The sequence below is a fragment of the Pogoniulus pusillus genome, chromosome 8 (genome assembly GCF_015220805.1).
Source record: "Pogoniulus pusillus isolate bPogPus1 chromosome 8, bPogPus1.pri, whole genome shotgun sequence".
Taxonomy (NCBI): Eukaryota; Metazoa; Chordata; class Aves; order Piciformes; family Lybiidae; genus Pogoniulus; species Pogoniulus pusillus.
Genome location: NC_087271.1, coordinates 37,800,003 through 37,812,681, shown reverse-complemented (window position 1 = coordinate 37,812,681; position 12,679 = coordinate 37,800,003). Strand labels below are relative to the sequence as shown.

At 49.2% G+C, this 12,679-nt stretch overlaps 1 protein-coding gene across 2 annotated transcripts in view; it reads left to right on the top strand.

The window, feature by feature from the left end:
* Positions 1 to 9,995, top strand: part of DHX9 (DExH-box helicase 9) — a 35,911-nt gene extending 25,916 nt beyond the window's left edge. For both annotated transcript variants that reach the window (XM_064148087.1, XM_064148088.1), the window contains 6 exons: positions 209 to 370; positions 1,337 to 1,464; positions 2,535 to 2,764; positions 6,369 to 6,484; positions 8,023 to 8,223; positions 9,535 to 9,995. In XM_064148087.1, the coding sequence (XP_064004157.1) occupies positions 209 to 370; positions 1,337 to 1,464; positions 2,535 to 2,764; positions 6,369 to 6,484; positions 8,023 to 8,223; positions 9,535 to 9,796 (1,099 nt within the window). In that variant the 3' untranslated portion in view covers positions 9,797 to 9,995. The remainder of the gene's footprint in view (positions 1 to 208; positions 371 to 1,336; positions 1,465 to 2,534; positions 2,765 to 6,368; positions 6,485 to 8,022; positions 8,224 to 9,534) is intronic.
* Positions 9,996 to 12,679: the final 2,684 nt, after the last annotated feature.

Here is a 12,679-nt window from a genome sequence, read left to right as displayed (position 1 = left end):
AACACTGCTTATTGGGGAGGTACTGGAATTGGAGCTAATACAACAACCACTTCCAGAGGAGCGTTTCTGGAAGAACTCATGTAGATAAGAGCCAAATTACTGAGCTCTCTAGCAGAGAAGTTTTCTCTAGTATCACCAGCCTGTAGTAGCTGCTGGCAGCAACACTGCAAATGAAGCTGATCCTGATGCCTTTTGTGGTTTCTTTCAGTGTGGGAGATGCTATTTGTACCATCTCTGCAGCCACCTGTTTCCCTGAACCTTTCATCAATGAAGGCAAGCGCCTGGGTTACGTCCATAGGAATTTTGCTGGGAGCAGGTTTTCAGATCACGTTGCTTTGCTCTCTGTTTTCCAGGCCTGGGATGATGCAAGGTATAGTGTCTTGGCACAGTCAACTTGCTAGAGGGCAGGGATGCCATCCAGAGGGACCTGGACAGGCTGGAGAAGTGTGCCCAGGCCAAACTCATGACATTCAACAAGGCCAAGTTTAGGGTCCTGCACCTGGGTCGGTGCAACCCCAAGCACAGCTCCAGGCTGGGTGGTGAATTGCTGAGAGCAGCTCTGAGGAAGAGGACCTGGGGGTCTGAGGTGATGAAAAGCTCAACATGAGACTGCAGTGTGAGTGCAGCCCAGACAGCAACTGTGTGCTGGGCTGCAGCATGGCCAGCAGGGCAAGGGAGGGGATTCTGCCCCTTTACTCTCCTGAGACCCCACCTGCAGTCCTGTGTGCAGTTCTGTAACCCCCAGCACAAGAAGGACATGGAACTGTTAGCATCTTCATGGCCCCCCTGGACTCACTCTCAGAGGGCTGCAGCAGCTCTGCTATGAGGACAGGCTACAAGAGTTGGGGCTTTGCAGCCTGGAGAAGAGAAGGCTTCGAGGAGACCTTATAGTGGCCTTCCAGTATCTGAAGGGGACCTACAGGAAGGCTGGGGAGGGACTACTGACAAGGTCTTGTAATGACAGGACAAGGGGAAATGGGTTGAAACTGGCAGAGGGGAGATTTAGACTAGATGTGAGGAAGAAGTTCTTTGCAGTGAGGGTGGTGAGACACTGGCAAAGGTTGCACAGGGAGGTTATGGCTGCTCCCTCCCTGGAGGTGTTCAAGGCCAGGCTGGATGAGGCCTTGAGCAACCTGTTCTAGTGGGAGGTGTCCCTGCCTATGGCAGGGGGCTGGAACTGAACGATCCTTGAGGTCCCTTCCAACCTAAACCATTCTGTGATTGTAAAATTGGTGAGAAGTGGTGGGTAACAGATGAGCAGTCCTGTGGCTAGACAGCTGGACTGTCTCACTTCCTTTCCTGCACAGCCTTGCAATACTCTCTCTTTGTTTTCCAGAATGGGTGGTGAAGAAGCAGAAAAAAGGTTTTGCGAGCACAAGAGGCTCAGCATGGCTACCCTGAGGATGACTTGGGAAGCAAAAGTCCAGCTGAAGGATATACTTATCAGTTCTGGCTTCCCTGAAGGTGATTCTGCTCACACATAAGTCACTGGGCAACTGCATGTTTCATTGTGAGATGAGAAACAAGATAACTTGTGATGAGCACAGAAGCAGAGATGTTGACAGTGGCTTTGCAGTAAACCTCCTCTGCTTCCATAACTGTGTTCAGGTTCAGCATTTCAGTGGTCTCATCTCTCTGAACCAGAGGTTGTGGTGGCTGTGTTGTAACACAGGGAGATTTTGGAGGCTGAGCTTAGGGCTGCAGGATTAAAAATCTATTGAACAACTGCCTATAGAGAATTAATTACCTCCTTGATTTTCTTCCTCCCTCACTTGTTGTGTCTCCAAAATGTGCTGTGGTTCCCTCCTCCTTTTCATTAGCCTTAGAGGGGGGTCTTTGTGTTCTAAAGTGTGCTATGCACCCTATGATTTTCTGGGTTTGTGCTGCAGGAGGGGTGTGCAGTAGTGTCATATTTTCAGTTTTCCAAGTTTAAAACCCCAAATTCTTAAGGCAGGCCAAGTTGTGGATTTGCCTGCCAACCCAGAGGAACTTGCATTCAGCAGATGTTCATCTCCCCCTCCCTTTTTTTCCCTCTCTGTTTTAAATTCCTTTAATTTTTTTTTCTCCTCGTGCTGCTAGGATCATTGCTGCATTTATCCTTAACTTTATTTCTGGGCAAGATGACCTGGAAACAAGCTAGCAGAGACTCTGGGGAGGTTTGTAACAAATAATCTCACCAAAACATTCATTCTGACCCCCCCTTAAAAGATCTGTCTCCAAAACAAATGACAGTAAACACGCTGTGGTACAGCACATTCTGGGCAAACCCCTCATGCCTTGTTGTTGGAGAGCCTGGGAGAGAAAAATACCTCTTTGTAGTAGTAGTTTGCAGCTTTTTGCTCTCTCTGAATGCACTGAACATTGAATGTAGATGCAAATTGTTTCCAGTGCAGAGGTCATTTGTAGAACAGATGCACATCTACCAGTGGATTGACTCAGAAAGAAAATGCATTGATTCAAGATCCTGAACAGCTCTGCTGTGCTGTCCTATGTGGCCTGTGGATGTGAGCCAGTTTTCTGTTCTCTCTCAACAGAATGCTTGATAACTCAGCCATTTAACAACACTGGACCAGATAATAACCTGGATGTTGTCATCTCCCTGCTTGCCTTTGGGGTCTACCCCAACGTCTGCTACCACAAGGAGAAGAGGAAAATTCTTACCACTGAGGGGCACAGTGCACTCATCCACAAGTCTTCTGTCAACTGCCCTTTCAGCAGCCAGGACATCAAGTATCCATCACCCTTCTTTGTGTTTGGAGAGAAGGTAAAGGCTTGGCATTTCTTCCTGATCACATGCTGCCAAGTTGGCTGAGAGGCTGCTCTTGTAAAAAAAACTGTAAGAGAAAAACTACACCGTGCAGCATTTAGCTCCTTTTGGGGAGTTTGGTTTGGTTTTGGAGTTGTTGATTTAGTTTTTTGGTTGGTTGGTTTTGATGTTCAGAAAATGAACCTTATGTGGTGATGGTGTCACTCAGCTTTCCAGTCAACCTGATAGAGTAGAAGTTGACCAGCATAGGAAGTTGCTGTGAGTGGTGTGAAAATGGCCAGGAGCTGAAGGCTGTGTGGCCATCCAGTGAGGCCTGGACAGACTGAGAGCTGGGCACAGAGGAACCAGATGAGGTTCAACAGGGACAAGTGCAGAGTCCTGCACCTGGGAAGCAGTAATGAACTGCACCAGTACAGGCTGGGAGGTGACTGCTGGAGAGCAGCCCTGGGGAGAGGGAGCTGGGAGTGCTGGTTGAGAACATCCATGGCACAGCAGTGTGCCCTTGTGGCCAAGAAGGCCAATGGGATCCTGGGGTGTATTAGGAAGAGTGTGTGCAGCAGATCAAGGGAGGTTCTCCTCCCCCTCTACTCTGCCCTGGGGAGACCTCATCTTGAATACTGCCTTCTGTTTTGGACTCCCCAGTTTAAGAGGGACAGGGATCTGATGGAGAGGGTCCAGCAGAGGGCTGTGAGGATGATGAGGGGACTGAAGGGCATGGCTTATGAAGAGAGGCTGAGGGACCTGGGACTGTTTAGTCTGGAGAAGAGAAGACTGAGAGGGGATTTAATCAATGTTTATAAACATCTGAGGGCTGGTCAGGAGTTGGGGGGACAGGCTCTGCTCACTGCTCCCTGGGACAGGACAAGGAGCAATGGGTGTAAGCTGCAGCACAGGAGGTTCCAGCTCAGCACAAGGGGGAACTTCTTTACTCTAAGGGTCCCAGAGCACTGGCACAGGCTCCCCAGAGAGGCTGTGGAGTCTCCTTCTCTGGAGCCTTTCAAGGCCTGTCTGGATGTGTTCCTCTATGATCTGTGCTAGATTGTGTGGCCCTGCTGTGGCAGGGGGGTTGGACTCAATCTTGGCTCCCTTCCAAGCCCTAATATCTTGTGAACCTGTGATAGAGGAAGGATCTGCATTGTTATCATCTTTAAGAGATTCCTTTAGAATGAATTCCAAACTGATTAGGCACTACAGAATTTTTGCCCTGATCACTTCTGCTACTTACAAATCCAGAGAGAAAATGGAAATCTGTAAAACAGCAGTGGGATGCCTCCTTTCTGGCAAATAGGTAGTTTGTGAGCTCCTGAGGACAGCCTCCATTTCCTAAGCATCTCCTAGACCCCCTGAAATATTTCCTCAAGGTCCCATGGCATTTTCCTCCATCCTATATTAATTTTGTGTATTCAGCACCCTCTGTATATGTACACATAAACTCCTGTGTGCTCTCATGTCCTCCAGTGATGACCATCAAGATAGCTGCTGGTGAAAGGCCTGGAACACAGCCCTAGGAGGAAAGGCTGAGGGAGCTGGGGGTGTGCAGCCAGCAGAAGAGGAGGCTCAGGGCAGACCTCATTGCTGTCTACAACTACCTGAAGGGAGGCTGTAGCCAGGTGGGGTTGGTCTCTTCTGCCAGGCAAGCAGCAACAAAACAAGGGGACAGAGTCTCAAGTTGTGCTGGGGGAGATATAGGCTGGATGTTAGGAGGAAGTTGTTGGCAGAGAGAGTGATTGGCATTGGAATGGGCTACCCAGGGAGGTGGTGGAGTCTGTCCCTGGAGGTGTTGAAGCAAAGCCTGGCTGAGGCACTTAGTGCCATGGTCTGGTTGCTTGGCCAGGGCTGGGTGCTAGGTTGGACTGGATGATCTTGGAGGCCTCTTCCAGCCTGGTTGATTCTATGATTCAGGCTGCCCTTTGCTCAAGGAGCAGATGAAGGCAGTGCCTTTGTGCAGGACATAGCTGGGAGACAGTCGTTGGGCTGCACACCCTGCAGCATGTTGTCCCCTGTGGTTGAAACCAGATGTGCACAACATCCTTGTTCCTTCTGCCTGGGAAGTGCTGTAAAGATGTTCCTGAGACTAAACATTGAATTAGCAGAGCTCTTTGCTCTAAAAAGAGCCTCTTAAGATCTCATAGCAGAGATATGCCATAGGGAAGTTTATTTGTTGCCTGTCCACACTGTTTAGTTCAGAATTGCAGTTTGTTTGTGCTGATTTTATATCCTCAGTTCTTTCTGCTGAGGCACAGCTTATTTTGGCAAGTACTTGATTGACAATAACTGGAGTTTTGACTCCTTTGGACACTGGCTGAGGACTCAGTTGGATACTCTGGATTTCCACATACATTGCTCAGAGCTGGGGTGAGCCTTTTTCTCTTCTCCACCCTTTATGACACGATCCCAACTGGATCTACTCTCTTTACAGTGAACTCTTCTAGAAACACCAAAAGACTTTTGAGCTCTAAAAGCTACACTTTATTTGACCAAAATTAATACATTTTGTATCACAGATCTTGTGAGGAGCAGCTGGGGGGAGCTGGGATTGTTTATCCCAGACAAAAGGAGGCTGAGGGGAGACCTGGCTCTATACAACTCCCTGAAAGGAGGCTGGACTCAGGTGGAGGTTGATCTATTCTCCCAAGGGAAAAAAAGTAGGACAAGAGGAAACAGCCTCAGGTTGCACCAGGGGAGATTTAGTTTGGGCATTAGGAACAGTTTCTCCCCAAAAAGGGTTGTCAAGACCTGGAACAGGCTACCCAGGGCAGTGGTAGAAGTCCCCATCCCTGGAGATGTTTGAAGTATGTCTGGATGTGCTGCTGAGGGACATGGTTTAGTGGTGTCTTGGCAGTGCTGGGTTAACATTTGGATTCAATGATCTTAAAGGTCCCTTCCACCCAAATCATTTTATGATTCTATAATATACACATGGAAGACTAAGAGTGGGTAAGGCAGTGGTGTAGGAGTAGCTAAGACAGCACTGGGGTGTAGACTGGAATGAAAGAAGGATTTGGATTCCACTGTTTCCTTACTCATTATTTACCTACCCGAAGAAAGTTCCTTTCTCTGATCTGGTTTTGTGTTTCCTCCTGCAGTTTGGCAATTGCAAGTTCCCTGCCCTGACTGTTTTTCTGCCACAAGTTTGTCTTTCGAGCAAATCTTCTCTCTGAGTATTAAGTACAACAGATTCTGCCCATCGTACTCCAGTGTGAAAGGAAGGAGGGAGAGGGGTAGCTGTGAGGGTGTGAGGCTGAAATCCAAAGTACTGCTCTTGAATTCCTCTTTCAGATGAAGGGCTGTAGCCTGTGCAGTTGGTGCTGTTATCTCTGGCTCAGGTCAGCTAGCTTGATACTGTCCCAGTGCTTAGGTCTTGTGTCTGTAGAATGGCATATGTGGGCTGGTTGCATGGATGTGTAGCAACATCCACGGTGGCATCTGTAGGACACTACTGAGAAGCAACCGGAGCTGTTTGTCACAGCTCTGTAGGACACAGGGTTTCCTAGCACTGTATCTGGATCTTTTTGTGTTGTGGTGTGCAAAGTCCTCTGGTTTGAGTAGCCACAGGGGAGTCTGTTCTCCACTTGGAGTCGTGTTCCTCTTCCACCTGCAGATCCGAACGCGAGCCATCTCTGCCAAAGCAATGACCATGGTGAGCCCGCTGCAGCTGCTTCTCTTTGCCTCCAAGAAGGTCCTGTCAGATGGGGAGCTCATTCTGGTGGATGACTGGTATGAACCCTCCTTGTGGCTAATGATAGGTCTGTGAAAAGGTACAGGGGCAGAGGAGCAACTGCTGACACAGACACCAGTCTCTGTAGGGCAGGAAGGCCAGAGCAAGCCGTGGGGTGCAGGTTATGGGGAGGGCACTACCTGTGCTTCCTGCGAGGAAGGGAGGGCTTTTTATTGGCACTACTGATTGGGGCAGATTAGCTGCTTCGGCTGAAAACATCGTTCCAGTTTCCATGAAACCTGCTGGATTTTTCCCCTCTAAGTGGAATGTGAATGGGAGGTACTGTGTATTTTTGACCTCCTCTTCAAGCTGAGGCTGAGGAAGCCTAGTTTTTCAATCTCAGAAACAGCTGCAGGGCAGAAATGCTGAGGGCTTGGTTGCCTCTGGCAGCATGTATTTTATAGCCACGACCAAATACCATCTGGAGGTCTGGCTTTTTTTCCCCTCCCAGGTCAGTAAAGTGAAGGCAAAAAATGCTTAAGCTTACTTGATTAATGTTTTTGAGGGTGGTCTGGAGCTTTCAAAATCCTGAGCCTCATGTCTTTAGTTTGCTTCCCATTTTAGTACCTTTGTCTTGATGCTGGGGCATACATACTGGTGTTGTCTGAGTATGTTAAATCTCAAGAGCAAATTTAAATACAAGGGAAGTTCTGTTTTAACAATGTCAGATTTTAGGGATCTTGCAGATTTGCCTCCTGAATTTCACACTCTTTCATCAACAAACTGGAATTTCAAAGATGGGAATATAAGATTCTGGCTCAGCATGTGCAGTGCTCAGTGAGCACCTGATAACATCTTTTGTTACAAGTTCTCTCCTAGAAGTCATAATACGTTTAATGATATTGGTTGACAGCTGCCTGACCATAAGCCAGTGTGTACCCAGCTGGCCAAAAAGGCCAACAGCATCCTGGCCTGGATCAGCAGTAGTGTGGCCAGCAGGAGTAGGGAGGTGACTGTCTGCTTGTACTCAGCACTGGTGAGGCCACGCCTTGAGTACTGGCCTCAGTTTTGGTCCCCTTACTCCGGGAAGGACACTGAGGTGCTAGAGTGTGCCCAGAAAAGGGCAGCAAAGCTGATAAAGGGTCTAGAGAACAGGTCTGGTGAGGCACTACTGAGGGAACAGGGGTTGATTAGCCTGGAGAAAAGGAGGCTGGGGGAAGCATTCTGGCTCTCTACAACTCTCTGAAAGGAGGTTGGAGTCAGGTGTGAGTTGGTCTCCTCTCCCTAACAACAAGCAATAGGACAAGAGGAAACAGCCTCATGTTGCAACAGGGGAGGTTTAGGTTGGACATTAGGAACACTTTCTTCCCCAAAAGGGTTATTAAGGCCTGGAACATCCTGGCCAGCATGGTGGTGGAGTCCCCATCCCTGGAGGTTTAGAAAAGCTTTAAAAGCTGTGTAGATGTGGTGCTGAGGGGCATGATTTAGTAGTGACCTGGCAGTGCTGGGTTAATGATTGGACTCTATGATCTTAAGGTCTTATCTAACCTAAATGATTCTGTGATTCCTGATTCTAACCTAACTCTTTGTGCTGTAGGATCAAGCTGAAGATGCCTCACAGTGCAGCTGCCTGCATCACTGCTCTGCGTGCAGCGATGGAGGCTCTCGTGGTGGAAGTGACTAAAGACCCTGGGCTCATTCAGCAGCTGGACCCAGCGAATGAGCGAATGCTGAACGTGATCCGCCAGCTCTCCAGGCCCTCAGCCTCAGGCCTCAGCCTCTTGGCTGGCACCACAAGGTTAGCTGGGCTCTCTTGGCTTGTGGTTGTAGCTCTGGGGTGAAGAACAGCAACATTTCTGTCCCTCAGGCATCAAGAGCTCGAACAGAGCAGGTAAAAGCTGTCAGCTCCACTGCTTCTTCCCTGCGGAATTGCAGAGCTAAAATCACCTGGAGAGCCTTGTCCCATGTGTACAGGAGCATCAGGCTTTCGTGTCCACATAACCTGAGTGTATGTAAAGTTGTCATGTTCAGAGCCTGATGTGGACAAAACACTGCCTGTTTTCACAGGAAGGACAAGTGGCTCTCAGCAATAAGTGCTGTCATTGCCTCTTCTGAAACACAGTGAAGAAGAGATAATCCAAATTTATTTTGGGCAGACTTACTCATCCATCTCTGGAAATAAAACAACCATTTGACCATGCTTAGGCCCCTCCATTGGCCCTTGTTTGCATAGCTTGCCTCTGAAATGCAGAAAGTGCCTGGTGGGTGTCAGGAACACAAGGAACAAAGCAAAGCCCTGTTCAGATGTACACATCACTGTGTTCTGTGAGGAGCAAGATAAACACCACTGTGCTCCTCCAAGCAGAAGCAAGGCTCTTTGCATGTTGGTGTGAGCTGGAAAAGTGGGACTGAGGAGGAGGCTTCCTGTGCTAGGTGTAGACTTGGCTGAAGCACAGCAGCCATTCCCAGCGTTGCTTTACTGAAGTGGAAAAGGTGCAAGAGTGCAACCAATTCACAGAACCCCAGCACGGTGGGGGTGGAAAGGACTTCTGGAGAGCAGCAAATCCAACCCCTCCTCCTGAAACAGGGTCACCCACAGTCACAATGTCCAGGTGGGTTTGGAGTCTCTTCAGAGAAGGAGACTCCCCAGCCTCTCTGAGCAGCCTGCTCCAGGCCTCCAGCACCCTCACAACAAAGAGGATGTTCAGATGGATGCTGCTGTGTCCCAGTTTGCATCCATTTCCCCTTGTCCTGTCCCAAGGCGCCACTGCAAAGAGTCTAGCTCCATCCACTTGTCCCCCACCCTTCAGCTATTGATCACATCCCCTCTCCAGGCTAAAGAGCCCCAGGTCTCTCAGCCTCATCACAGAGATGTTCCAGTTCCCTCAGCATCCTCTCCAGGCTAAACAGCCCCAGGTCTCTCAGCCTTTCCTCACAGAAATGTTCCAGCTCCCTCAGCATCTTTTGTAGCCTCTGCTGGACTCTCCAGTGGACCTTCTCAAGCAGAAGCATCTTAACTGGAAATCTTGGCAGTGGATTGTTCCTCTTAATGTTCAGAGTAGTGGAATCCTTAAGCCTGCATCAAATGTCCCTTGTTTCCCTTTGCCAGGTTCGGCGATGGTCCTCGTCCCCCCAAAATGCCTCGCTACGACAACGGAGGAGGCTATAGAGGCTGGGGAGGTTCCCCGCGCGGCTCTGGCTACAGAGGCAGAGGGTATGGTGGCTACGGCTACTCTGGCAGGCGCCCGGGAAGAGGCTACCAAGGTGGCCCGGGGGGAGGCTATGGAGGAGGAGGAGGAGGAGGAGGCTACCGAGGAGCGGGTGGTGGCTACCAAGGAGGCTCCGGGGGCCCGGGGTGGGGTGGGTGGTAGTGGCAGGAGCCCTGTGCAGTTTTTCTGCTGCCACAAATGCGCATTTCTGTCCTGTGTCCCTCTCTTGCTGTTAGCACTCTGTTTTTGCCGTCTCAGACCCTTAGTACCAGTACAGCTCTGTAATATATTGTGCCCTTAGGGAGTTTCCTGCCAGTTGTATGATTTTATTCTTAATAAAGGGTTTGTTATTAAAGCCTTACATGCTACATGTTTCATTTGGGATTGGCGTTCAGGTTTTGAGGCCATCTCTTTGTTAGTTGGACTGTAGGAGATTTACAGCATTCAGAGGCAATGTTTTCAGTGCCTGCAAACCACCTCTGCCAGACACATTCCAAGCCGCAGAGCCTGGGCTCAGCAGGGATGCTTCTTTGTTGCCCAATGACTTCTGCAAATCAGCCTCACTGCAGTGGTTTGCTGCCTCTGCCAGGCAGCACTTGGTTCCTTTGCAGTCAGCCCTGGCCTGCTGCATGCTGTGTTACACCTCCTGGCATGACTCATCTGCTGATCCAGGTAACATGGGAAGGTGACAGTGCCATTTTCCAGACTGATGTGATGCTGCTTGTCTCTGCAGAACCTGAAGTGATCTTGGAAACACAAAGTGTGCCCTCCATCTGAGGCAGCTTTCATTGACACTGCCACTCTGAAGCAGTCATGCTTCCTTTTTCCCAACTCCTGTGAAAGAGCCAGTCTTTAATGAGAGTGCATTGAAGCTGCAGCCTGTGGATTCCAGACATTCAGAGCCCCATGCTGGCAGCACTGTATCCACACAGAGGGGAATAAAGAACCTCTGCCAAGGTGTAGTTCCCTCCCTATCTGCCACATGGGTACCTAGGAGTGACCTGGAGCAGGGATGGACGATACTGGATACCCACAGGTACAGGTTACTCTCAAGGGGTTCTACAGCCAGGCTGTGTTGTGTTGGAAAAGCTGTGTGAGCAAGATGGGCTAAGTGCTCCAGCTCGCAACAAATGTGTGCATATGAATGGTTTGGGCTTTTTTGGCCCAAACTCCCACTCTGTTACAGCATGGGCAGGTTCTGCCCCTCACACACACACACATACTGCAGCAGCAGAGCATGATGTCTATGGGCACAGCCTGGTGTGAATCCTGTTATGTTACTAAGCCTGGTGAGATTAACCTCTCCACCTCTACGCTAATCCAACAGGAACATTTATTCAGAACCAATAATTAGTTGTGCTTACTGGGGTGTGGGAGATGTTCATGTCTGAGTGAAGTTTAAAGCAAGTCCAACAGTTTTTGCATTTCTGATGGAAAGTTCTTAAAAACTAGGTAGAAGTGAGGCAGTGTTGAAACCTAAGTGCCACATGGAGCTTAGATATCCAGAGAATGACAGAGCTATCTTTGATACCATCAAGTGTATCAATATTCCATTGCCAAACCTCAGCCTTGGATTCAGGCAGAGTGTGTTAACCCCCTTCTGCATGGTTTGTAGTGGGGAGCTCCACAGTCTTCTGCTGACATAGCCATCTCTTTAGAGTGAAGAATGGTCACTCTGTGCCACCATTGCTGAAAATGTGATTCCTTTTCTTCTCCAGGATCAGTTAGGGCATCAGAAGGGATGGACATGGAAAAGTCTGCTGCAGGATTACTCACACCTGTGTTTACTGCATGCAGGCAGCACTTGCTTCCCTTGGCTTGCCCCTCAAACATTGTTATCCCAGTTGTGTTACCAACATAAAAGCAGATGTCTGATGGTTTTAAAGAGAACTGTACTTCAGAGTTTCAGTAGCAAGACTGCAAGTCCTAGGTGTGATCTGTTAAAGCTGTCTGATTCCCTCTCTAGCTGTTAGTGGGGTTCAAAAGAAATCAGCATTTAAGCAAGGTGAGCATGGAGCAGAAATGGAAGTGCCTTACAGCTACAGCTGCCTCAGTCTGTCTCTGTGCAGAAAGGGAACTGGAGGTACTGGGAGAAATTCAGCTGTACTCCAGTGAGTTGGTCTCCCTTTGGAGAGCAGCTTCATTAGCATTTCCATGGCCAAGTCCTACTATTTCCCTTGAGGTTCTGTTCTGATCAGGTCTTGACATGTGGTGGGGACCTTTGCTGCAGTCTGATTTCACCTACATAATCACTTGCTGGTTTCCTGCTTCTGCTGTGCTAAGTTTTAGGAGGTGGGGACAGGGTACCAGGGATCATCAGGTGTGTGTACAATATTCTATGATACTGGTTAAAAATGGCTTAACTGGAACAGGATGCCCAGAGTGGTTGTGCATGCCCTCTCCCTGGAGATGTTCAATCCCACGCTGGGTGAGGCCTTGGGCAGCTGAGCCTAGCTGATAGGTGTCCCTACCAATAGCAGGGGGGGCTGGAGTAGATGATCTCTGAAGTCCCATCCTGAGCCATTCTGTTCTGGTTTTCTAAGTGCAGCAGCAACCTTTCTAAGAAAAGAAATTGCAAGAAAAAGAAAATTCTCAACTGTGGTGAGCATAAAGAATAACATAATTGATCATCTAGGTCTGTGCCACCTGCCCCAAGTTCTCACCAGTGGAGGGAAAGCAAAAAGTTTGAAGGTCCAGCCCTGAACAGAGGAGCTGGGCCTGTTTAGCCTGGAGAAGAGGAGGCTCAGGGGTGATCTTATTGCTGTCTACAACTACCTGAAGGGGCATTGTAGCCAGGTGGGGGGTGGCCTCTTCTCCCAGGCAACCAGCAATAGAACAAGGGGACACAGTCTCAAGTTGTGCCAGGGTAGGTATAGGCTGGATATTAGGAAGAAGTTCTTCACAGAGAGAGTGATTGGCATTGGAATGGGCTGCCCAGGGAGGTGGTGGAGGCACTGTCCCTGGGGGTCTTCAAGAAAAGACTGGCTGAGGCACTTAGTGCCATGGTCTGGTTGATTGGTTAGGGCTGGGTGCTAGGTTGGACTG